The sequence below is a fragment of the Hyperolius riggenbachi genome, chromosome 1 (assembly GCF_040937935.1).
Source record: "Hyperolius riggenbachi isolate aHypRig1 chromosome 1, aHypRig1.pri, whole genome shotgun sequence".
Lineage (NCBI taxonomy): Eukaryota > Metazoa > Chordata > Amphibia > Anura > Hyperoliidae > Hyperolius > Hyperolius riggenbachi.
Window position 1 is genome coordinate 165,548,729 of NC_090646.1, and position 27,269 is coordinate 165,575,997.

The 27,269-nt window shown below is 47.6% G+C and overlaps 1 protein-coding gene across 2 annotated transcripts in view; it reads left to right on the forward strand.

Annotated features, from left to right (window-relative positions):
• The window catches only part of LOC137569288 (probable ATP-dependent RNA helicase DDX60), a 573,444-nt gene extending 550,234 nt beyond the window's left edge, over positions 1–23,210 (forward strand). For both annotated transcript variants that reach the window (XM_068278827.1, XM_068278828.1), the window contains 2 exons: positions 21,371–21,433; positions 23,104–23,210. In XM_068278827.1, the coding sequence (XP_068134928.1) occupies positions 21,371–21,433; positions 23,104–23,203 (163 nt within the window). In that variant the 3' untranslated portion in view covers positions 23,204–23,210. The remainder of the gene's footprint in view (positions 1–21,370; positions 21,434–23,103) is intronic.
• The last annotated feature ends 4,059 nt before the right edge of the window (positions 23,211–27,269 follow it).

Below are 27,269 nucleotides of genomic sequence, written 5' to 3' on the forward strand. Positions count from 1 at the left end.
AGCCTATGAACAGTGACAGTGAGTGTCCTAGTACAGTTACAGTATATAACTATTCAGAAGGAAATAGAGTGTGTGTACACTACAGTACACAGACAGTGAGTGCACACGCACACGCAGGAGCTAGCCTATGAACAGTGTCAGTGAGTGAGTGTCCTAGTACAGTTACAGTATATAACTATTCAGAAGGAAATAGAGTGTGTGTACACTACAGTACACAGACAGTGAGTGCACGCACACGCAGGAGCTAGTAGCCTATGAACAGTGACAGTGAGTGTCCTAGTACAGTTACAGTATATAACTATTCAGAAGGAAATCGAGTGTGTGTACACTACAGTACACAGACAGTGAGTGCACGCACACGCAGGAGCTAGTAGCCTATGAACAGTGTCAGTGAGTGAGTGTCCTAGTACAGTTACAGTATATAACTATTCAGAAGGAAATAGTGTGTGTGTACAGTACACAGACAGTGAGTGCACGCACACGCAGGAGCTAGTAGCCTATGAACAGTGACAGTCAGTGAGTGTCCTAGTACAGTTACAGTATATAACTATTCAGAAGGAAATAGAGTGTGTGTACAGTACACAGACAGTGAGTGCACTGCACGCACACGCAGGAGCTAGTAGCCTATGAACAGTGACTGAGTGAGTGTCCTAGTACAGTTACAGTATATAACTACAATACAAAATACAATCAATCAGTACTAAAGGACAGCAGAAATACTGATATAGATGAGAAATAAACAGAGGACAGGAGAGAACAGCTGCCCACACAGGCAAGGCCCTGAGGCCTAAAGCTGTAAGCCTGCAGCAGCTGTCTGAATCTCTCTCTATGTAACACAAAAGCTACTAACTAAAATACAATGTCTATCTAACTAACAACAATATAGGTGTATATAGGAGGTGTATGTGAGCAAAAACGCTAGGTAAATGACCACAATAAAGCTCTTGCTAAGCCAACGCACAAAGGAGCAGATCTCTCTCTGTGCAAAGTCGGGCAAGGACGGAGAAACAGAACATGGCGGCCGCTATTTATAGGGTAGGGGCTGGCCAGGGTCCCCCTCAGTGATTTGCTGCCGTCAGAGGGCCTGGGAGCCCTCTGATTGGCTCTAAGGACATCAATCTGGGCTATGACGCTATTCGAGCTCGGTATTCGAGCTCGAATAGCGCTGTTAGCTCGAATGGCGCGAATAGTGAATGGGCTATTCGAGTTCACTCGAATAGCCCATTCGAATAGCTCCAGCTATTCGGAGCTCGAATACCGAGCTCGAATAGCTGAAAAAGAGCTCGAATATTCGAGTTACTCGAATATTCGAGCTCTGCTGAGCACCACTGTGTACGAGTAGGCGTGGTGTGGTTTCAGAGCATTTCCAATCTACTCTTCATACAAGTAGAATGGAAAGGAAAATAGTATACATTTAAATCAGGGGTGCTCGGATACCCCTTTTCAAAATCCAAATTCATCCGGAACCGGATACCCAGATATCCGGATCCGTATAGGATATCCGGATCCAAACTTTTGGGTATCCGAATAGAATCAGATATCCGACCCCAGTATCCGGGATATCCTGGCGGATTCGGATATCTGGATAGGGAAACCGGAAGTGGCCTTTAAATCGCTTTAAAACGTTTTTAAGGGTAAATGAGTCATGTAGCATCATGCTTTTTTAAAGAGACTCTGAAGCGAGAATAAATCTCGCTTCAGAGCTCCGTGTTAGCAGGGGCATGTGTGCCCCTGCTAAAACGCCGCTATCCCGCGGCTAAACGGGGGTCCCTTCACCCCCAAACCCACCCCCGCAAGACTTGGTCGCAAGTTGGTCGTAAAATTTTCTCTTACTGGAGGCAGGGCTAACGGCTGCAGCCCTGCCTCCAGTCGCATCTATCAGACGCGCATCGCCGCCTCTCCCCCGCCCCTCTCAGTGAAGGAAGACTGAGAGGGGTGGGGGAGAGGCGGAGATACGCGTCTGACAGACGCGCGTGGGGCAGGGCTGCGGCGGTTAGTCCTGCCCCAACCAGGAAACGCTCCCCCGCTGTACGGAGGGGATTTGGGGGTGAAGGGACTCCCGTTAAGCCGCGGGATAGCGGCGTTTTAGCAGGGGCACACATGCCCCTGCTAACTATGAGGTCTGAAGCGAGATTTATTCTTGCTTCAGACTCTCTTTAAAGGGAAACACAAGTTGATGATGTGGGGACTTAAAATCCCCCCCCCCCCCCCCCTAAAAAAAATAATGGCTGTCAATTAACATCAGGACTAGGTTCCAGACAGCGGTCGTGCAGCCCACATTGGGCTTGATTCACTAACCAGCGCTAAGCCGGTTAGTGTGCCCTAAGACTTAGTGTGCGCAAACCACGGCGTTAGGTGGTTTGCACTCACACATTGGATATATCCTCGCTCACTGCGCGTGAAGCGCAGGTGCGCCTATATCAGTGAACAGTGCAACGATACCGCTGCCCCTTAAACGATAATGGTGCATCGGGTGCCCTCGAAGCAATTCATGCGCCGTTTCAGGGGCACCCGATGCGCCGTTATCATTTAAGGGGCAGCGGGTGCGACTGTATCGTTGCACCGCGCACTAATATAGGTGCAGCCGCGTTGCGCGCAGTGAGCAGGGTGGCGCACAAAGTAGCTTGCACGCACTAGAGACAAAAAACGGCTTTTCACACCAGTGCTAACACTTAGCGCTGGTTAGTGAATCAAGCCCATTGTGTCCAAAGTCCCACCGCACATCTGGGACATGACTGTTTTCAGCCCAGACACCTCCCAAAAAATTCCACAGCAATTGGGTTAAATATAAGTGGTATCAGCACAGCAGCAGTGGCCTTTGGCACCCTGGTGGTGGGAGCAGCACAGGCAGCAGGAGCAGGGCAATGCTCCTGCTGCCTGATGGTGTTCGGCCTTTTAAGTTCGGGTTCGTCCCGAACTACTGAATGGCCGCCGAACAGGGCCGAACAGGGCCCCTGTTCGGCCGAACAGGGCCCTGTTCGCCCGAACATGCCGCAATACGGCCCCCCTATGGGGTCGCAGGCATAAGGGGGGAGCATGCCCCGATCGCGGGGGGGGGTCGGAAATTCCCCCCACCCCCTCCGCTAGCGCTCCCCCCTCTGCCCGCTTCCCCATACAAAAGTTTAAGGCAAGTTAAATAGTACTTGGTGGCTGGCACTGGCAGTGGAGTGAGGAGGAGGAGGAGTCCGAGTAGCAGAGTGACGCGTTGAGGCCAGGCAGCGGGCGGTTCAGCGGTAGTACCCTTGTGGTACTTCCGCCCTTTCTCTGACCTCACGTCCTCTGCATACGAGGGTACGCGTCACGCGTACCCTCGTATGCGTCATCACGTAGAGGACGTGAGGTCAGAGAAAGGGCGGAAGTACCACAAGGGTACTACCGCTGAACCGCCCGCTGCCCGGCCTCAACGCGTCACTCTGCTACTCGGACTCCTCCTCCTCCTCACTCCACTGCCAGTGCCAGGCCAGCCACCAAGTACTATTTAACTTGCCTCAAACTTTTTTTATGGGGAAGCGGGCAGAGGGGGGAGCGCTAGCGGAGGGGGTGGGGGGAATTTCCGACCCCCCCGCGATCGGGGCATGCTCCCCCCTTATGCCTGCGACCCCATAGGGCTCCCAAAATGGGCATGTTCGGGGGTCCCATTGACTTCCATTGAGTTCGGCGTTCGGGCCGAACATGCCGAACATCTGGCCCATGTTCGGCCTGTTCGGCCCGAACCCGAACATCCAGGTGTTCGCCCAACACTAGTCTGTGCACAGCACACACACAGACACATAGCAGCTGCAGCAGCCCCACAGCACATACTCTGACTGTCACTCACTGAATGAAATCAAGCTAGCTGGCTGCTACCTAATTAACAATATAACAATAGTGTAGTGATAGTGAAGGGGTTAATCACTGAACAGCTTTAGATTTATCACTGTATACAGCACTTGCTAGGCCAGCAGCACTGGAGCATGTCTCTCAGTGAGCATTCACGAGCAAGGACGAGATTTCTCATCATGGCAGCCCTCCTTATTATAAAGGGGGGCCTGGCCAGGGTTCCCTTCTGTGATTGGGTGCCAGGGTTTAGACTGGGAGCCCTCTGATTGGCTCAATAAGGTCAGGTGGGGCTGGCCAGGGTTCTCTTCTGTGATTGGTTTCTAGGGCTTCTGTTAGGACCCCTCTGATTGGCTCAATGATGTCATCTCCTTAGTTACATTATTTGCACGTGGCACTTTGCATTTTGCACGTGGGACTTTGCACGTGGCACTTGGCACTTTGCACGTGGGACTTTGCATTTTGCACATGGCACTTTGCATGTGGCACTTTGCACTTGGCACTTTGCTTGTGGCACTTTGCACTTGGCACGTGCAAAGTGTCACGTGCCAAGTGCAAAGTGTCACGTGCCAAGTGCCACAGGCAAAGTGCCACATGCAAATTGCCACGTGCAAAGTGCCGAGTGACAGTCAGACAGCAGAGGAGAAGACACTAGTGCACACTAACTGTCACACTGGCACTGCTCACAGCACAGCAGTTCTGTAGTAAGCTAACACAGTAGTACTACTACTCTAACAACTACTAGCACTGACTGCAGTACTACAGTATTAACTACACAATAACACGGTAATCCTATTCCCTAACCAACCTATACTGTAGCTAAGGCTAGCTGGCCAGCAGGCAGCAGCTGGCCTGGTCTGTGCACAGCACACACACAGACACATAGCAGCTGCAGCAGCCCCACAGCACATACTCTGACTGTCACTCACTGAATGAAATCAAGCTAGCTGGCTGCTACCTAATTAACAATATAACAATAGTGTAGTGATAGTGAAGGGGTTAATCACTGAACAGCTTTAGGTTTATCACTGTATACAGCACTTGCTAGGCCAGCAGCACTGGAGCATGTCTCTCAGTGAGCATTCACGAGCAAGGACGAGATTTCTCATCATGGCAGCCCTCCTTATTATACAGGGGGGCCTGGCCAGGGTTCCCTTCTGTGATTGGGTGCCAGGGTTTAGGCTGGGAGCCCTCTGATTGGCTCAATACGGTCAGGTGGGGCTGGCCAGGGTTCCCTTCTGTGATTGGTTTCTAGGGCTTCTGTTAGGACCCCTCTGATTGGCTCAATGATGTCATCTCCTTAGTTACATTATTTGCACGTGGCACTTTGCATTTTGCACGTGGGACTTTGCACGTGGCACTTGGCACTTTGCACGTGGGACTTTGCATTTTGCACGTGGCACTTTGCATGTGGCACTTTGCACTTTGCTTGTGGCACTTTGCACTTGGCACGTGTAAAGTGTCACTTCCTAAGTGCAAAGTGTCACGTGCCAAGTGCCACAGGCAAAGTGCCACATGCAAATTGCCACGTGCAAAGTGCCGAGTGACAGTCAGACAGCAGAGGAGAAGACACTAGTGCACACTAACTGTCACACTGGCACTGCTCACAACACAGCAGTTCTGTAATAAGCTAACACAGTAGTACTACTACTCTAACAACTACTAGCACTGACTGCAGTACTGCAGTACTAACTACACAATAACACAGTAATCCTATTCCCTAACCTAACCATTACTGTAGCTAAGGCTAGCTGGCCAGCAGGCAGCAGCTGGCCTGGTCTGTGCACAGCACACACACAGACACATAGCAGCTGCAGCAGCACACACTCTGGGCTTGATTCACAAAGTGGTGCTAACTGTTAGCACGCCTGTGAAAACCCCCTTAGCACGTCTAAGCGAGCTTTTCGCGCGTAAAACTTTATGCGTGTAAAACTTTATGCGTGTAAAACTTTACGCGCGCACTGCACAGAGCGCAAGGTGCTCCGCGCGAAGTGCCCATTAAAGCCTATGGGACTTAGCACGCGCATAGGACTTTGCGCGCGCAAAACTTTGCGCACGGTACTTAGCGCGCGATGTGATTGAGAAAACCGGTGCTAACCTACTTAACACCCTGGTTAGCGCGTCTAAAGACTTTAGATGTGCTAAGTAGGTTAGCACCGCTTTGTGAATCAAGCCATCTGACTGTCACTCACTGAATGAAATCAAGCTAGCTGGCTGCTACCTAATTAACAATATAACAATAGTGTAGTGATAGTGAAGGGGTTAATCACTGAACAGCTTTAGGTTTATCACTGTATACAGCACTTGCTAGGCCAGCAGCACTGGAGCATGTCTCTCAGTGAGCATTCACGAGCAAGGACGAGATTTCTCATCATGGCAGCCCTCCTTATTATACAGGGGGGCCTGGCCAGGGTTCCCTTCTGTGATTGGGTGCCAGGGTTTAGGCTGGGAGCCCTCTGATTGGCTCAATGAGGTCAGGTGGGGCTGGCCAGAGTTCCCTTCTGTGATTGGTTTCTAGGGCTTCTTTTAGGAGCCCTCTGATTGGCTCAATGATGTCATCTCCTTAGTTACATTATTCGGATCCGAATATCCGCCGCATTTGCACAGAAATCCAGAATCCGAATCGGATAACTGAAAAAAGGTCGAATATGCCCGTTACCCGGATATCCGGAATCCGGATGAGCACCACTGATTTAAATGCGGTAATGACAGTTAATATATTTACTGCATTTACTTGTATACTATAAGGTTTTTTTGAAACAAAAAAAAAAATTCCCCCTTTTTCCCACTGTTCTACTTAACATATCCTGCAAATGTGGTGTTTATATCATGTGAGGGGACTTTGATATTAACCACTAAAGTCGGCGGGTTTTAGCGGTTTTTAATCATGAATACTTTTTTCATTTGAAATTTAAAAAAAATAATATTTATTTTTTTTACGTTGTAGCCCCTGATCACCTTTACAATCTGTGAAAATTTGGTGATTGTAGCATGTATGGGGGCTTTGCTATTAACGTTAAAGTCTAATTCGTGATCATGCCCGGGATAAAATCCGAGTTGAATTCGTAAGTCAGTTTCAAATCTGGATCACAATCAAGGCTTATCCGGATTTTGCGACTGCTGTGGCCGGGTTTATTTGAATTCGTGATTGGGGGTATCCGAGCATCATTGAGTCATCAGTGCATGACATGGATTAATGTGGCTGCATGGGGTAAAGACTTGAAACTAGAGACGTAGCGAACGGTTCGCCCGGCGAATGGTTCCAGGCGAACTTAGGGGGTTCGCGTTCGCCTGCACCAGGCGAACTTTTGCGGAAGTTCGATTCGCCCCATAATGCACTATGAGAGTCAACTTTGACCCTCTGCATCTCAGTCAGCAGGCACATTGTAGCCAATCAGGCTACACTAAGCCCTGGAGCCCCACCCCCACTTATATAAGGCAGGCTCCGGCGGCCATTACACTCACTCGTGTGCCTGCTAGAGAGAGGAAAGGGACAGCTGCTGCAGACTTTTTCTCCTAGGGACAGATTAGTTGGGTTCTAGGCTGCTTTGCTTGCTCCTGACTGATTATTATTGCTTTTAAAGCACCCATCAACAGCAACAGCTCTTTTCAGAGCTCATCCTGTACATATTTTTTTTTTCTGTATGTCAAACTGACACTTTTGTTGCATGCACAGCCTTGCTAATTGATAGTGTGTGTGCCACTGCCAGCAGCCCAGCACATTCAGTGACTACCTGTGTGTGTGACAGGGAGCTGCACATTGTACTACCCAGTACTGCATATACCCCAGTACCTGTTGTGTTTACTTAACCCACCTCATCACTGCATATACCTAGCTTTGTGTTGAGTGAACCCAGCTCACTGCATCTAACTACCTGTTGTGTTGAGTGAACCCACCTGGCCACCTCACTGCATCTAACTACCTGTTGTGTTGAGTGAGAACCCACCTCACTGCATCTTAAGTACCTTTACTGTTCAGTGAACCCAGCTCACTGCATCTAACTACCCAGTACTAGTGTTGGGCGAACAGTGTTCGCCACTGTTCGGGTTCTGCAGAACATCACCCTGTTCGGGTGATGTTCGAGTTCGGTCGAACACCTGATGGTGTTCGGCCAAACCGTTCGGCCACATGGCCGAACTAAGAGCACATGGCCGAACATTCCCCGCGCTGTGATTGGCCGAACGGGTCACGTGGTTTGGACCCAAACGCGCTCTGATTGGCCGAACTGTCACGTGGTTCGGGTAAATAAATACCCGAACCACGTCATATCTCCGCCGTTTGTCTGTGGGTTTAGCTTTGGGTAGGCAGGCAGGGTAGTTCGCGCTCCAGCCACGCTAGCCAGGGTCCCCCCAGTCATTGTGTCGCTGCTGGGAATAGTAGTACACCGCTCGCTCAGCCACACTATATAGCATTCTGTTTACTGCCACTCTGTGTACCTCGCTCAGCCACACTATATAGCATTCTGTTTACTGCCACTCTGTGTCTGCTGGGAATAGTAGTACACCGCTCGCTCAGCCACACTATATAGCATTCTGTTTACTGCCACTCTGTGTACCTCGCTCAGCCACACTATATAGCATTCTGTTTACTGCCACTCTGTGTCTGCTGGGAATAGTAGTACACCGCTCGCTCAGCCACACTATATAGCATTGTGTTTACTGCCACTCTGTGTACCTCGCTCAGCCACACTATATAGCATTCTGTTTACTGCCACTCTGTGTCTGCTGGGAATAGTAGTACACCGCTCGCTCAGCCACACTATATAGCATTCTGTTTACTGCCACTCTGTGTACCTCGCTCAGCCACACTATATAGAATTGTGTTTACTGCCACTCTGTGTCTGCTGGGAATAGTAGTACACCGCTCGCTCAGCCACACTATATAGCATTGTGTTTACTGCCACTCTGTGTACCTCGCTCAGCCACACTATATAGCATTGTGTTTACTGCCACTTTGTGTCTGCTGGGAATAGTAGTACAACGCTCGCTCAGCCACACTATATAGCATTGTGTTTACTGCCACTCTGTGTACCTCGCTCAGCCACACTATATAGCATTGTGTTTACTGCCACTTTTGTCTGCTGGGAATAGTAGTACAACGCTCGCTCAGCCACACTATATAGCATTGTGTTTACTGCCACTCTGTGTACCTCGCTCAGCCACACTATATAGCATTGTGTTTACTGCCACTCTGTGTACCTCGCTCTCATCTTTATTACATTTATGACTGCATGGCGGTAAAAAGCATGCTATCCGCACGCTTCTTGTCCTCATGCAAGGCCTGGGTTGTTGTGTCTCAAAGCGTGGCCTTCTCCTCCTGCGCCTCCTCCTGTTCCATCACGTGTGCTGCTGCTGCTGGGTTAGCGTTGCCGGTCCCTGTTTATGGAACCTCTCATCTTTATTACATTTATGACTGCATGGCGGTAAAAAGCATGCTATCCGCACGCTTCTTGTCCTCATGCAAGGCCTGGGTTGTTGTGTCTCAAAAAGCATGGCCTTCTCCTCCTGCGCCTCCTCCTGTTCCATCACGTGTGCTGCTGCTGATGCTGGGTTAGCATTACCGGTCCCTTTTCCTGGAACCTCTTCTCTGTATTACATTTATGACTGCATGGCGACAAAAAGCATGTTACCTGTGCAAAGAAACATGACATTTTCCACATTTAAAAGACAGTTTTTCCTTTGAAACTTTACAATCAATTTTCTCAAAAACTATAAGCTCTTTTTCAAATATTTTTTTCCTCTTGTACCCACTCCCAAGGTGCACACACCCTGCAAATTTGGGGTATGTAGCATGTAAGGAAGCTTTACAAAGCACGAAAGTTCGGGTCCCCATTGACTTCCATTATGTTCGGAGTTCGGCGCGAACACCCGAACATCGCGGCGATGTTCGGCGAACGTTCGCGAACCCGAACATCTAGGTGTTCGCCCAACACTACCCAGTACCTGTTGTGTTTACTTAACCCACCTTATCACTGCATATACCTAGCTTTGTGTTGAGTGAGCCCAGCCCACTGCATCTAACTACCTGTTGTGTTGAGTGAACCCACCTGGCCACCTCACTGCATCTAACTACCTGTTGTGTTGAGTGAGAACCCACCTCACTGCATCTTAAGTACCTTTACTGTTCAGTGAACCCAGCTCACTGCATCTAACTACCCAGTACCTGTTGTGTTTACTTAACCCACCTAATCACTGCATATACCTAGCTTTGTGTTGAGTGAACCCAGCTCACTGCATCTAACTACCTGTTGTGTTGAGTGAACCCACCTGGCCACCTCACTGCATCTAACTACCTGTTGTGTTGAGTGAGAACCCACCTCACTGCATCTTAAGTACCTGTTGTGTTGAGTGAGAACCCACCTCACTGCATCTAACTACCCAGTACCTGTTGTGTTTACTTAACCCACCTCATCACTGCATATACCTAGCTTTGTGTTGAGTGAGCCCAGCTCACTGCATCTAACTGCCTGTTGTGTTGAGTGAATCCACCTGGCCACCTCACTGCATCTAACTACCTGTTGTGTTGAGTGAGAACCCACCTCACTGCATCTTAAGTACCTTTACTGTTCAGTGAACGCAGCTCACTGCATCTAACTACCCAGTACCTGTTGTGTTTACTTAACCCACCTAATCACTGCATATACCTAGCTCTGTGTTGAGTGAACCCAGCTCACTGCATCTAACTACCTGTTGTGTTGAGTGAACCCACCTGGCCACCTCACTGCATCTAACTACCTGTTGTGTTGAGTGAGAACCCACCTCACTGCATCTTAAGTACCTTTACTGTTCAGTGAACCCAGCTCACTGCATCTAACTACCCAGTACCTGTTGTGTTTACTTAACCCACCTAATCACTGCATATACCTAGCTTTGTGTTGAGTGAACCCAGCTCACTGCATCTAACTACCTGTTGTGTTGAGTGAACCCACCTGGCCACCTCACTGCATCTAACTACCTGTTGTGTTGAGTGAGAACCCACCTCACTGCATCTTAAGTACCTTTACTGTTCAGTGAACCCAGCTCACTGCATCTAACTACCCAGTACCTGTTGTGTTTACTTAACCCACCTCATCACTGCATATACCTAGCTTTGTGTTGAGTGAGCCCAGCTCACTGCATCTAACTGCCTGTTGTGTTGAGTGAATCCACCTGGCCACCTCACTGGCTGCATCTAACTACCTGTTGTGTTGAGTGAGAACCCACCTCACTGCATCTTAAGTACCTTTACTGTTCAGTGAACGCAGCTCACTGCATCTAACTACCCAGTACCTGTTGTGTTTACTTAACCCACCTAATCACTGCATATACCTAGCTCTGTGTTGAGTGAACCCAGCTCACTGCATCTAACTACCTGTTGTGTTGAGTGAACCCACCTGGCCACCTCACTGCATCTAACTACCTGTTGTGTTGAGTGAGAACCCACCTCACTGCATCTTAAGTACCTTTACTGTTCAGTGAACCCAGCTCACTGCATCTAACTACCTGTTGTGTTGAGTGAACCCACCTCACTGCATATACCTAGCATCCCCCCGAGATGGACAAAATGGACAAAGGTAGAGGAAGAGGTAGAGGCAGACCCAGAGGAAGGCCACCAGGCCTGTGTGAGGTGGTGTTGCTGTGATTTCGTGCGGACCTGGCCCAAAATACAGTGCTCAGAAGAAGGCACATGCCATCACTTCCCAAAATCGTGAGGAGGTGCTTGAGTATTTAACACAGAACACCTCATCTCCCGTAGCCACCAGCGCTGCAACAAGCACCACATCCGCTGCATTTGACACTTCGCAGGAGTTATTTGGTGGTGGTGGTGAAATCACTGATTCCCAGCCACTACTGCAACAACAACAAGAAGGCGCAGGTACACCACCTCATATGTCTGAGTTAGGTGGCGATAGTATGGAGGAGGGGGATGATGAACCACCTGAAGTTGGTGCAGTTGATGAGGTGTCTGAGGAAAGCGCAGCTGGCCAGGAGGATTATGATGACGATTATACGGATACCACATATGTTCCCGGTAGAGGAGATGACCAGGGGGACAGTTCAGAGGAGGAGTCAGAGAGGAGTAGGAGGAGACGACTCCATGATAGAAGCAGAGGGAGCTCGTCCTCAGAAACAGCTGGGGGCAGTGTCCAGCGCATGTATCGCCAGCTATGGCCAGCCAGCCAACATGCCATTCAACGTCAGCTGCTGATGCCACCGTAGCGCCATCACCCCAGGGGGGCTCAGCGGTTTGGAAATTTTTTCACGTGTGTGTCTCAGATCGGAGCAAAGCCATCTGTTGTCTCTGCCAGCAAAGATTGAGCCGTGGAAAGGCCAACTCTCACGTAGGGACAAGTGCCTTACGAAGGCACCTGGAGAGAAGGCACAAACAGCTATGGCAAGAACACCTGAGAAAAAGCAGCACCCCTCAAAAGACAAGCCACCCTCCTTCTCCTCTTCCTCCTTCAGGTGTATCGTCTTCATCCACTTTCTCCCTTGCACCTTCACAGCCACCCTCCTCCACACCGCCTCTTCCCTTGAGCGGTTCCCTCTCCTCTGCCGACAGCAGTACCCAGCTGTCCGTGAAGGAAGTCTTTGAGCGTAAGAAGCAAATGTCTGCCAGTCACCCTCTTGCCCTGCGTCTGACAGCTGGCGTGGCGGAACTATTAGCTCGTCAGCTATTACCATACAAGCTGGTGGAGTCGGAGGCTTTCCGTAAGTTTGTGGCCATTGGTACACCACAGTGGAAGATACCAGGCCGCAATTATTTTTCACAAAAGGCCATACCCAAACTGTACCGTGCAGTTGAGAGGCAAGTGGTGTCATCTCTGGCACACAGCGTTGGGTCAAGGGTCCACCTGACCACGGATGCCTGGTCTGCCAAGCACGGGCAGGGCCACTACATTACATACACAGCTCATTGGGTCAACCTGGTGACCGATGGCAGCAAGCAAGGAGTACGTGGCTGCGCAGCGGACTAACTTGTCACACTTCCACGGCTTGCAGGCGGGCCTCCAGCCACCTCCTCTCCACCTGCTACCACTGCTCCGCTGTCATCATCCTCCTCCTCCTCCTCCTTGGCTGGTGACGCGATCTCCTCTCCAGCTACACAGCCCCAGCACCCCAGGGCCTATGCTGCATGCCAGGTACGACGGTGTCACGCAGTGTTAGACATGTCTTGCCTGAAAGCAGAGAGTCACACTGGAGCAGCTCTCCTGGCTGCTCTTAACAAACAGGTGGAGTAATGGCTGACCGTGCACAAGCTTGAGATCGGCAACATGGTGTGTGACAACGGCAGCAATCTCATTGCTGCGTTGAATTTGGGAAAGCTGACACACATACCCTACATGGCACATGTGCTGAATCTGGTCGTGCAAAGATTTGTGTCCAAGTACCCAGGCTTAGAGGACGTCCTGAAGCAGGCCAGGAAGTTGTGTGGGCATTTTAGGCGCTTCTACAAGGCCATGGCACGCTTTGCGGACATTCAGCGTAGAAACAACTTGCCGGTGAGACGCCTGATTTGCGATAGCCCGACTCGTTGGAATTCCACCCTGCTGATGTTCTCTCGCCTGCTAGACCAGGAGAAAGCCGTCAACCAGTACCTGTATCATTACAGTACAAGGACACAATCTGGGAGGATGGGGATGTTGTGGCCCAACAACTGGACACTGATGCGAAATGCATGCAGGGTCATGGAGCCCTTTGAGGAGGTGACCAAACTGGTGAGTCGCGCTGAGGGCACCATCAGCGACTTGATCCCCTATGCCTACTTCCTGGAGCGTGCCGTGCGTAGAGTGGTGGGTACAGGAGTGGAGGAGCGTGAACGAGAAGAGTTATGGCAGCAGGAGTCGTGGGAGCCATTTACACCCAAACCCGATGTTTCCACAACACCTGCTCCAGCACAGAGGGGGGAGGAGGAGGAGGAAGAAGAGGAGTCGTGTGGGGAAGGAGAGGAGTCAGACTCTGTTGATGGTGATGATGAGGAAGGTGTTTCTGTGGAGGAGGAAGAGGCGGCGGAAGAACAACAACCGCGGCAGCCGTCACAGGGGGCTTCTGCTGCTCCACGTTCCCGTGGTATTGTTCGTGGCTGGGGGGAGGAAGAGGAGTTGCATCCTGTCACTGAGGAAGAGCAAGAGGAGATGGAGAGTACGTCTGCATCCAGCTTTGTGCAGATGGCCTCTTTCATGTTGTCCAGCCTGTTGAGGGACCCCCGTATCAAAAAACTCAAGTCGAATGACCTGTACTGGGTGGCCACGCTACTAGACCCTCGATACAGGCACAAAGTGGCGGACCTGTTACTAACTCAACACAAGGCGGAAAGGATGCAGCACTTGCAGAACAAGCTGTCGATGATGCTTTACAATGCGTTTAAGGGTGATGTGGCTGCACAACGCAATCAAGGTACCACTGGCAGTAACCCTCCTCCTCACAAGTCCACGCAGGCAAAGAAAAGGCCGCTCCAGCAATCTCAGGGTGATGTTGGACATGCGGATATTCTTTAGTCCAACTCCTCGCCATAGTCCTTCCGGATCCACCCTCCACCAACGCCTGGACCGGCAGGTAGCCGACTACCTGGCCTTGAGTGTGGATGTAGACACTGCGAGCAGCGACGATGAACCCTTGGACTACTGGTTGCGCAGGCTTGACCTGTGGCCAGAGCTGTCCCAATTTGCCATACAACTTCTCTCTTGCCCTGCCGCAAGCGTCCTGTCAGAAAGGACCTTCAGTGCAGCTGGAGGCATAGTTACTGAGAAGAGAAGTCGCCTAAGTCACGACAGTGTTCAGTACCTGACCTTTATCAAAATGAATGAGGAATGGATCACGGAGGGCTACTGCACGACTGAAGACTAAGTCAGTCCCCACACACAGCATCTCTGCCTGCAGGCCGCTTGCCTTCTCCACCACCACCAACAGGGTCCAGGACTCTAGGCGGATTCCTGAATTTTTAAAGGGACTCCGAGCTCAGCGTAAAAATAAAATTTGAACTTACCCGGGGCTTTCTCCATCCCAGCCCTGGTCGGGACGTCCCACGCCGACCTCCTGGCTCTTCTCCTGGCGGCTGTCCGCACAGCGCGGACAGGCCGGTCCCCCGGGCGACACTGGCGAGTGTCGGGCCTTCTCCTTCCCTATACGTCACGAATGACGTCACACGCCGGCCGCCGCGCGTCATGACGGCGGCTGGCGTGACAGCACGGCGTATGTGCTATTAAACCGCGCATGTGCCGTGCTGTCACGCCGGCCGCCGTCATGACGCGCGGCGGCCGGCGTGTGACGTCATTCGTGACGTATAGGGAAGGAGAAGGCCCGACACTCGCCAGTGTCGCCCGGGGGACCGGCCTGTCCGCACTATGCGGACAGCCGCCGGGAGAAGAGCCAGGAGGCCGGCGTGGGACGTCCCGACCAGGGCTGGGATGGAGAAAGCCCTGGGTAAGTTCAAATTTTATTTTTACGCTGAGCTCGGAGTCCCTTTAAGGCCACTGCTAGCAGCGGACGCGACACTAATTTTTCTGGTGCGTGTACATGCCTGCCTAATTTTTCTGGCTGCACTGCGGGTGGCTGCAACAAAAAAAACAAAAGGCATGTACATGTGCCCATCCCCCTTCGTGATCATTACCTTGCCGCGGTGAAGGGGCTTGCGTATCACAATGCAGCAATGACCGCCGGCTATTTGAGTGTCTCGGGTGGGGGTGGCACACAAAAGATAATAAGGTCGTTGCTTCATTGTGGTCAGACCAAATTTGATCAGCTGGACAGTCACTGTTGTTCTATCATTGAGCTACCACAGCCCGGTGACCATATGGGCTTGAAAAACGCCACGGCCTACACTCTGGCCACGGTGCGCACCAGTCCAGCACGGCCGTCACTACGCAAACAGCTGTTTGCGGTGCGTTACACAATGAGTTTGGTGTGTAAGTGTGAAGCAGAACTCTAATTACACTCCTTGATTGATGTATACCCATGCAAGATGTTTGAAAGCACTTTAGGCCTGCAATTTAGCATTCAATGTGATTTCTGCCCTTAAAACGCTGCTTTGCGTCAAATCCAGATTTTTCCCCGGGACTTTGGGCATGTATCCCACACCGCCATGCCCCCCTCCAGGTGTTAGACCCCTTGAAACATCTTTTCCATCACTTTTGTGGCCAGCATAATTTTTTCTATTTCTCAAAGTTCGCCTCTCCATTGAAGTCTATTGCGGTTCGCAAACTTTTACATGAACCGAACCTTCCGCGAAGGTTCGCAAACGGGGTTCGCGAACCGAAAATCGGAGGTTCGCGACATCTCTACCTGAAACCTAGCAAACTCATGGTGAACCAGAAGTCATTGGAGTGTGTAAGGGGCTACAGTGGACCAGCACATCTGGAGGTGTGTTTAGCTTACCTGGACAACAATGGGTAATTTGCATATTTCAGCAGTGATGCCTTGGAAGACATCTCAAAGCTCACTCCAACCTGAATAATTGCAAATACTTTCTGTTTTAAGAAAGCAAACTTTTGTTTTCGAAAGCATTTTTGGTCCATTGTAGCCCCTTAAACACTCCTATGAGTTCTGCTTCACCATGAGCTTGCTGGGAACTCTGTAAGGCCATGTTCACATTATAAATCACCAGCACAATCGCAAACGCTGATCGATTTTGTAAGCAATTTTGTGAGCGCTTTTCTAAGTGCTTTCAGAGTGTTTTTCGCTTAGAAAAGCGCTTCTCTAATCGCTTTTGTGTAGCGATGTTTTGTTCACTTCATAATGTCAATCAGGAAGTGAACTCTATGACCTGGAAATGAATAAATACAATGGGCTTAATTCACAAAGCCGTGATAACTCTTATCACGGTCACACTAGCTTTTTGCGCACGCTATAACGTGCGTAACGTTTTTTGCACGCAAACTCGCGGCAGTTTTCGCATGAAAATTTGCGTTTGCGCACGAAAATGTATGTTTTCACATCAAAATGGCTGCGAAAAACGTTACGCACGCTATAACGCTAGCCCGACCGTGATAAGAGTTATCACGGCTTTGTGAGTCAAGCCCAATGTATTTATTCATTAAAGCACTCAGCAAATCACTTTTCAAAGTGCTTTTTCAAGAGCTTAGTGATTTTGCTATACTTTGTATTGAATCGCAAACCCTCTGGAAATGGTGCAGGAGCCGCATTTGCGATTTAATTAGCAAACTCTATCTTCTGATCGTGCGAAGCTCCGTAGTTTTTAAAGGCATTCCGCACTTAGAGCTTGATTCACTAAACCGTGATAACTCATATCACGGCTGTTTTCACATGCATTAGGGCTTTGCGCGCAACGGTTATCACATGCAAAAATTCGCGTTCATGTGGTAAGGAAAAATTTTCACGTGATAAATTCCCGTTATCGTGCGAACGTTAACGTGCAAAAAAATGCGTTACTGCGATTTTTTGCGCATGATAAACGGTTTTTCATGCGAAACCCATTTTTTTCACGTGAAAACGTGCGAAAAGCCGTGCTAACAGCTGTGCTAACAGTTAGCACTGTTTTGTGAATCAAGCCCTTTCAATCTACTCTTAATGCAATGATCAGAGAAAGACTTGCTTTGGTGATTCTATTGCCTTTCCAATTGCCCAATTGATGCTGCCAGCAACTTCACAGTGGTAAATTGTGGTGCGGCATAACAGGCATATTCTAATGCAGCTTGCTGCACTGCAATGCACCACTTGTGATGTTCACAGTGGGGTGGGTGCGGTGTGGTATAACAGCAGGCAGCACCCCAATGCACTGTGTGCAGAGCGTTACCTCAAATAATGCATGCTTACAGTGAAGCATACAGTTAGCATACTTTTGACTGCATGCTTCACTGTATGCGATGCAACATGCGGATAACGTGTGGCATCACTTTCCCGTTCCATTGTACTCCTGTTACAGGGAATGCAACGCAACTCCCACTAGAAACCTAGTTTCAGTAATGCTTCCCGTCAAGCATGAAGGCAAATCAGCATTAAATGATCACCTGCTTGGACCATGGGCTTTGCAGAGGAGGGGAAATATTTCTAACCCTCTCCAGCAAGGTCCCCCGATGTAATGGACTATGCAGGGTGGTATTCTTATTGTTTCTGCATACCGTGTATACGCAACTTTAAGTCTATAAATTTATGTCTGATTCACTAAATAATAGTATAGGGGTTGACTTATACACGAGTCGGACCTACATTTCTCACTCATAGCCAAAGGGGTGGGGCGCACCTCTCTCTCAACCTCTGCAGAGTGAGCCCCAGCAGCAGCCAGCATGCTTTTTAACCCTCTTGCCACTGTCTGATATACTTTGCATAGCTTACTTTTGATATGAGAAGGTTTTAGAGGCATCCGTTACCAACCAATGGCTGTAACATTGAGCACACTGAGTAATGTGTGTACTGTTAGTGACATTCCCATATGCACTAATTTACCTAGTGGTAAATGACGCTTTCTTGATAAAGAAAATGCAGGTCTTCCCTGGCTACAACAATTTAACAAGGAATAGGCATGGGGAGAGATACTGGGCTGCAGTGCTTACTAAGGTGGGGGAGGGGAAAATTGCTGCACTTGGGAACCTGGAGAAATGATTGGCTACACTTAAAGAGAACCATGTAACGGTTGGGTGCTAAAACTCAGACGTCTGATTATTAGGTGATCTGCAGTATCACCAATAATGCAGACACTATACCTGATTATGTGGTGATCTGCAGAATCACTAATAATACAAGTATAGCTGGCAAGGATTCTGTGTGAGTAGTGTTTTGGTGCAACCGTAACTTTAATAGTTTTGCGAGACCTTACCAGAGGAGCTGGTAAGGTACTATCAGTACACTGATTGTATAGATTAGAACAGACCTTTCCAGAGGGCTGAGAGTACAGAAATAGTGTAACTAGTCCTTACCAAAGGAGCTGGAAAGGAACTGCGAAATACAGACTTGCTATAACACAGACCTTTCCAGAGGGGCTGGAAAAGGTACTAACAAAGAATACAGAAATATACAGACTAGTCCTCACCAGAGGAGCTGGCAAGGTACTAGTAAAATAGGTGACTGTATAGACTTGATCAGACCTTTCCAGAGGAGCTGGAAAGGTGCTATCAGTCACCAACTGAGCAATAAGGAATCACCTCACCAGAGGAGCTGGTGAGTAAATAACACCTCCCCAGTGGTGAGGGCCCACTGGTGAGTAGAGAGGTCAGACAGGCAAGGTTTGGCAACAGAGAGGTAAGTATCAGTACAGAATCGTGAGGCAGAAGAATAATGAGTAATCAGGCAGAGGTTCAGCAACTAGTCTGATAGGCAGAAGTACAGAAACGTTAAGCAGAAAGCAAGGTCAGAGGTCTAGCCAGAATCATACACAGGTAATTAAAACAATGTAACAATAATCCTAGTCTTGGTGTGAAGTCCTTGGTTTCAACACCTGGAACTAGTCTAAGGTCTGAGCGCTAACACAAAGTATTCACGACAGCAGACAGAGAATGAATGAAGACTGGAGGCTTAAGAAGCGGGGACATGCTCCCAGCCACTCCCACCTCGGAATCCGCCAATCCGAGCGGCGAGAGTCGTCAGTGACGCCAGCCGACCGGCAGGTCAGCTGACGCGCCTTCTGCCCGCATAAAGGTCCTGTCTCCGCACGTGCCCGCGCGAGACAGAAACCCCATATGCTGGAGACAACACTAGACGCCAAGGGAATGGATGACACCTGAGAGCCAGGGAGAGAGGCGGCTGCAGACACCCCCTGCGAGTCAGCAGCCGCCAGGTCTATACTTGTTACAAACCATAGACGAAGCACCCTCAAAGTCCTACTTTGCTCTTTGTTTCAATCTTCTCTGCTAAATCTGCCTGTTATCACTCAGCTCTGATAAGCATTCAGTCTAGCTTTTCCCGGAATGATTATAGTCAGTCTTCTCTGATGTCTTTTCAAGCCCAAGCCTGCCCCCTTCTGGCTGTGCTTTCCTGCTATGTATCCTCCTAGCAGGAAATCAGAGCCACAATGGGGCAGACTTGGGCTTGAAAAGACATCACAGAAGAATGACTCAGCTATATTCATTCAGGGAAAAGCTAGACTGAATGCTCAGTCGGGGATTCTTATCAGAGTTGATAACAGGCAGATTTAGCAGAGAAGAATGAAACAAAGAGCAGAGTAGGTGTTTACTGCCATGTTCCCATTGATATATATGGTAAAATACATGAGGGTGCTTCGTCTCTGGTTCTCTTTAAGGGCCAGGAGAGGTTAATGTGGTATAAAACCCTGACATAATATTCAATAAAAAAATGTTTTCCTACTTTTTATATGCTATATGGTTATCATATTTGCTTTGGTGCATAAGTATTATTATTCACTTAGAAATTACAAGTTCCCAAAGTACATTTTTTTTGCTCTGAGAGCTGCATTTGCATTTTATTCATAACTGTTTATTCAACTTGTAATGTACTGAGAAATGCTTTCTGTATATCTGTCTGTGTTCTGGAGTGTCTGCACAGTGAGAGAAGTGTTTACTTAACCACTTAGTGACATGCAGACTTATTAAAACGTCCTGCTGGAGCTCTTAATGGCTCCAGGATGTTTTAAAACGTCATGCACTGCTGCTGCTGCTGTGCGCGCTCCCGTGCACATGCACGAAAAATAGTGAAAAAAACCCACCCAAAAAAAAAATACACCTTTATTTCCAAATACTATATTGTCACCATACTTTGTACTAAGGACACATTTAAAATCTTGTTATAACCAGGACAAATAGGCAGATAAAATGTGTGGGTTTTATGTACATTAGCAGTGTTTATATTAAAAATATAGGGGATGAAATTGGAGAAATTGTGTATTTTTTCATTTTTTCCTTGTTTTCCCCTTTAAAATGCATAGAAAATGAAGTAATTACTGAAAACAAATATCAAGTCCAAAAAGCCCAATTGGTAGTGAAAAAACAAGATATAGATCATTTCATTGTGATTAGTAATGATTAAGCTATTGGCAAATGAAAGAGATGAGCACTGAAAGGTAAAAATCCCTCTTGTCCGTTAGGGTAAAAACCTCCTTGGGATTAAGTGGTTAATTGTATCAAGTGAGGAATGTAAACACAAGATAACATTATCTCCAGTTCGGATGCGTCCAGCTTTCCCTGCAGGGAGTTTGTAAGTCCTGTGTTTAACTTATTAAAGGCTGTTCTAGTAAAAAAAAGTAAAAGTATATAATATGCTGTAAATAATCTTTTAGCACAAAGAAGAAATGTTGGGTTTCATTCTGCTTGAAGAGGATGACATTTTGGGGTTGACTTATGCACAATGCCGACTTATATTCAAGGATATATGAGTAGACCTCTTTCACCACCATTCCAATACTCATTCAAAAAATCTTTAATAAAATATCAATAAAAATAGTTATAGGAGTACACTGAGGATGAAGCAGAATGCTGTGAAAATAAATTGTATATCATGGAATGTTTTAAAGCTGTGCAATTAAAACATTAATTCTCATGTAAGCTATATTTTGGAACTGTTAGCTTCTCTTTCCAAAATTAAAACTTCTCAGTTTTATGTAGAGCTTTCCAAAAACAGTATTTACTGCTAACTACATCAGTACAAACCTGTGTAAATATTTTTGCAGGTTCAACTCAGGTGATGCATTTTACAAGCTCAAAGACTTCAGTCTATCCATATCAGCTATAAGGTAATGTATAACTACTACTTTAATAACAAATAAAACTGTATAATATTTGATATATGCAACAATAAATAGCCACACACTTTGCATATATACTTTCTATGATTGAAAAAGACACACAATCCAGGCTTATCTCCAAACTAAGGACACAAATAATGAAACGTTATCTATTAGAATACATTCACAGTGGTGCATTGCGGCGCAACATAATGGCTGCAATGCACCACCTATGGGGTTCACAGTGTAGCCAGTATAGTGCGGTTTAATGACGTGCAGCATACCAATGCACTGCATGATGCAAATTGTGTGCATTACCAGTGAAGCATACAATTCACTGAGGCCGGTTTTACACCTAAGTGGTGCTGTGATCGCCTAGCAGGGCGGCCTGCTGCCGCATCACCGCACTGCAGAAATCAGTATTCATATGACCCAGCTTCAAATAGCCATTCGTGTGCTTTGAGGCTGTTTTTTTTATTTATCATAATCCTATTTTTGAATTCACAGTTTAGCCATGAAATCTGTCATATATAATACATCTTTAGTTTAACTACCGAACGGCCGCGTCACGTTGATGGGCGTGAACATGGCGGCAGCCCAAGGAGCACCTAACGCCAATTGGCGCAAAGTCCTGGGGCAGGGTTTTGCAGGAGATCGCGCATGCCGATGCGTGTGCATCGCTCCACTCCATCATCAGTCTCCCAGTGGCAATCGCTGCTAGGAGACTGTTAGATGGCGAAACTGCAGTCTATTTGCATTGTACAGCGCTGTGGCAGTGCTGTACTGGGGACAGCTGTGTGACACGGCTGTCTCCCTGAGAGGCAGGAGAGCAATCGGGTCTTATAGGCTGATGTCTATGAGAGGCGATTGCTAGGATTGGCTGGCTGGGGGAGGGAGGGCGGAGTTAAAAAAATACAAATAAATAGTACAATTTATTAATAAAAAAAGGAAATAAATATTCGTAAAAAAAAAAAAAAAACATCCCTGCCGGGATCACAGCCCACGAACAGAAAGCTGTTGATCAGCAGAAGGGGGGGGGGATCACTTGTGTGCTGAGTTGTACGGCCATGCAGCAAGGCCTTAAAGCTAATGGGAGCCCGTGTAAAAAAAAGTCAGATACTGACCTAAGGAGAGGGAAGGCTCGGTCCTTATAAGCCTTCCCTCTCCTCTCCCGGTGCCCGGTCCCGCGCAGGATCCCCCATAGCAGTATTCGACCGTTTCGGTCAAATACTGCCACTTCCGCCACGGAAGGGAGGTTTCGGAAGTCTTCGGGAGCACTCGGGCTCCCGAAGACGGGCCGCTGCATACTGCGCATGCGCAATTGCCCTCTATGACGCGCTTGCGCGTGTCTATGACGCACTTACGCGTGCGCAGTATGGAGCCGCCGGCCTTCCGAAGTCCCCGCGGCAGCGGATTTGCACGGAGGATCTACCGGGCACCGGAAGAGGAGAGGGGAGGCTCATTAGGACTCAAAGCCTTCCTTCTCCTTAGGTGAGTATCTGACTTTTTTTTTTTTATGGGGTTACATTAGCTTTAAAGCTAGCCTGGTCACTGGGGGGGGGGGGGGGGGGGGGGGAGGGGTGGGGTGTAAGCCTATGGTCCTCAAGTGGTTAAAAATACTGTACAAAAAAGGCCTGAACAAATTATGGTGTTATAGATTTATTTTTGTTTCCTTGCAGTGTGTCCATGAGAGAAATGTGTGAAGATAAAAATGATCCAGTTGTATTGGCTTTTCATCAGCTGAAGACTATGTATTCTAAAAAACTGGACGACGTGTAGATACAGACTTTTCAGCAGAAAAATATTCATTTAGTGACTTAAAAAGTTAATATGTCCGTATACCTTTAAAAGGTTGTAATGATTACCCTGAAAGTAGGAGCTAACTTAAAATAATTGTAAATGTATTGTACTTTTCTGTCTCATGCACAAATCTTTAAAATCATATGAACTGATGATGGGAAAAAAGGATGCAGTAAAGGGTAACTAAACTGAAAAAAACAGCAGTTCAACTTACCTGGGGGGGCTTCTTTAAAGTGAACCTCTGGACTAAATATTTACTCAGCAGAACTGAAAAGGCTTGGTGTTTCTTTAACAGTTTCACAGCATCAGAACTTTGTTTTTCTTACCAAAGCATCATTTTTAGCTGCATTTTTAGCTAAGCTCCACCCATCAAAAAAAACTGCCCAGGCTTTTTTTCCCTAATGCTGTGCAAAGCATGATCGGATTTCCTATGTTGTTATTCACGCCTAGCAACTGGGAGGGGTGATCAGGACACAGGACAGTTGGAACATGCTCCCTGTCACCTCCTTTCAACAAAAAAGATGGCTGCTCTCATAAAATCAAACATTTGCCTGTTCTTTTAAAACAGGGTGGGTAAGAGATTATATTACCGATCTATTTTAATTAACATAACTAATGTAATTTAATGACAGTATGTTTGTTTAGGCTGAAGTTCCTCTTTAAGCCCCCTGAAGTCCTTCTGTGCCTTAGCTGTCATTCCGTGACCTTCCAGTCGGTAGCTGGAAAAAAGGGTACAGGACAAGGGTGGACGGAAAGGTCGCTGCCATAGACTTTAATGCAATTATCGTTAATGCGGTGAAAAAAGCCGGAAAGAAAGGCGCCACGAAATATATCGTTAACAACATTAGAACATTATAGTATGCGAAGTAGTTATCATTGTAGAAGCTTGCAACGTTATAGTTTTTGTCATATTATTTTGTTTATATGTACAGATTTTACGTTATGAAAGATATTATGGTTTCTATGTGTAAAAGGGCATTTCTGCAGAGGGATCGGTTAGGGTTAGGCAACACCAGGGGGAGTGGTTAGGGTTAGGAAACACCCGGGCGGCAGTTAGTATTATGCAACAACGGGGCGGGGGGGGGGGTTGTTTAGGGTTAGGCACCACCGGGGGAGTGATTAGGGTTAGAGACCATGGGGGGGAGGGGGGTAATTAGAGTTAGGCGCCCACAGGGGAGTGGTTAGTTTTAGGCACCACCAGGGGAGGGTTCTGTGTGAGAGTAGGGTTGGGTTAAGCTGTATTGTTGAATTACGTAACAATTTTTAACGTTAATATCTTTTCGTTATTATTTCCCGTCTGTTATAACGCTGGTATTTATCCTTAACAAAGTTTGACAACGATGTTTATTGTTATCAGATTTCGTTATCCACCCTCGCCATTTCGTTATCCAGCCAAGCCCTTTTTTCCCTGCGCCCTTTTTTCATGCACGCCTCCAGTCCGGATCAGTTAATTGAAGCGCTAGTTGAAATGGGCGCGCCTATTCCGCCAATGTATTTATTGGCTACATCTCTCGGTCCCAGCGCAGACTGTATAAAATGGGCGCATTAAACGGCTATACGTATGCCGTTGTAACTCGCGTCTGCACCTGCGGCTATGGCTCTCTTTAGAGTATTAGAGAGGCTTTGATGTTTAGCGGCTATGGTGCTATGGTTTGCTTTTGCGAACACGCTAGTAGCGTAAGTTGATTTGGGCACCGCTATAACTGCAATGTATTTTCTCTGCTTCATTAATTCTCCCTGTGCTGACTGCAAAAATTGGGTGCATTTCATGGCAATAGCATTAGCCACATTCCACTGGCTATTACCAAAATCCACTGGCTATAATTTCCTCTCTTTCGGTGAGCTTCCCTGCTATTACCTGGCACTTATTGTTTCTTCACTTCCTCCGCTACATCTATTGACGGCTATGGCAACATTTTGCGCTATCCTGGTGGAAATTATTTCTTCACTTCTTGTGCTGCCAAATTAACCTTATGGCATTTTTGCTTAAGGCTTAACATTCATTAGCGTCTATACAATATTCAATTTACTAGTGGCTATATTATGTGAATACATGTAAATCATATTCAACCATTATCAACTATTTTCTGTCTAAATCTATTTAGTTATAAGTGACTACATTATTTAAGTACATGTAAAACACTTTAGGTATTGCCACTATGTAACATAGATTTGAGAAATAGTGGTTATGGTGCTTATACGCTATAATTGGCTTCAAGCTGTAAATTATTAGATCCAGTGACACAGTGATGTGTAACCTTATGGTAGCAGCTATACATTCAGTTAGGTGTTTATAGCTACCATCCAAGGCAATGTGGTTGTAGTTTACTGATCTAACGAGTCCCATGTTGCCCGCTGACTGTGCCTATAATGATGCAAAATACTTGCGGAATCCATACAAAGTGCAGACTGGCACATATTTTTGGCCTCCATTTATTGCTCCTGGGCACCTACCTCTTCAGTTCCCAAGTCCCATTTCAGCACCAGTTCAGGGGTCCAGCACCACACACATATTGGCAATGGCTATAGGAGTGGGTGCTGTACTATAACAAAGTTAATTGCGGCTGTGTGCACCTGAACTTTGCTTTGGAGGTTTGACAGGGGCAGCGGCTGTGGGGCTGCCGACACTGACTGCAGTGGGTGATGAGGACTGACTGTGCCTGGGGATTCAGGTATGAAATACAGGGGTTGTTAAAGGTTAACCTTGTGGGAGGGTTAGTATTAGGCTGTAGGGTAGTGGTTAATAGCCATTATAGGAATATCCTTAGTGATATTTAAATATCTGGAATCTCGGTGCCCAAATGAACAGGCTTATGTTACTAACAAAAGAGACAGCAGGTCCTTGGGCACCAAAGTCATCTCTTCCTACAGCCGCTGTCAGCAGGTGAATCGATAACACATGTACTTACTGAACAGCGCAGGGATGGAACGTCTGTGCTTCTGAGCTGACATAATCCACTTGAGGCTGCCACAGTGTGAATGCAGTGGGTTCCTGTCTGAGCAGCGGCTTCATGAAGTGTCATTGCCGCTCTGTACAGCCATTGGACTGGGCACCTATGCAGCCAGTGGCAACGTATACTAATATAGGCTGATTTCTTTGGGCCACATGCATCATTGTAGCCACCAGTTGAATTGAAGTCCTGCTCTTTGTAGGAGATCAGTAAGAACAGGTTCAGGTAAGAACGTTCACCTACTGACTTTAAAATTGATAGGGGAAGATGCCCCGGTGTTCCAAGAACTAATCTGGCTCACTGAGATGTCTTTGGTGCAGCTGTGTACAGCTGATCCTCAGGGCTGACAATGGCTACATGAGGCAGCAATAGTGTGGATGCAGTCTCTGCAAAGCTGTTGGACTTGGCTCTGGTCTTGCCAACAAATAACTTCAGTTAAGATGCTTTTTGACTGGGTGCCTGCCCAAGCAGCGGCTATATGAAGTATTGTTGCCAGTATGTACAGACTGTGTTTATGGTTAGGTAACTTTATGGGAGGGTTAGTGCTTGTTTTAGTTTTCTTTTAGGATGTAGGGTAGTGAGGGGGTTAAATCTTTTAATGCAGGATGTGGTTGCCACTCCAGAAGAGGAAGCAACATTCCTCAGCTCCTGATGTAGCCGCTGTACAAGGGTTAAACCTAAAGCAGTTGTCATAACAAAGCCGATGACCTGTAAACGCACTACAAGTCCCGCGAATATATTGCCTTCGTGTCAGTAGAGATGGGAAGTTCGGATCTTTTCAATGATTCGGATGATTCGAATCGGATCATTGAAAAAATCCGGATCTTTGATCCGAATCTCGAATCATTTTTACTAGGGAAGCATTCAGGGGTGAAATGACTAGCAGGACAGGACTTTCCCTGCAGTGGACAGAGAAGGGGAGGGGGTGGACCAAGAGGGGTGAGCAGAGAGCAGAAATGTTTTTTTGCACACATTACCCACATGTTGCAATCATATGCTTTAAATATATTTCACCTATATGTGCATCTGTATACTTTGAATGCAAACGTCTCACAGTGAAGGAAAGCATTCCCCTTTTCTCACCTCAAATACGT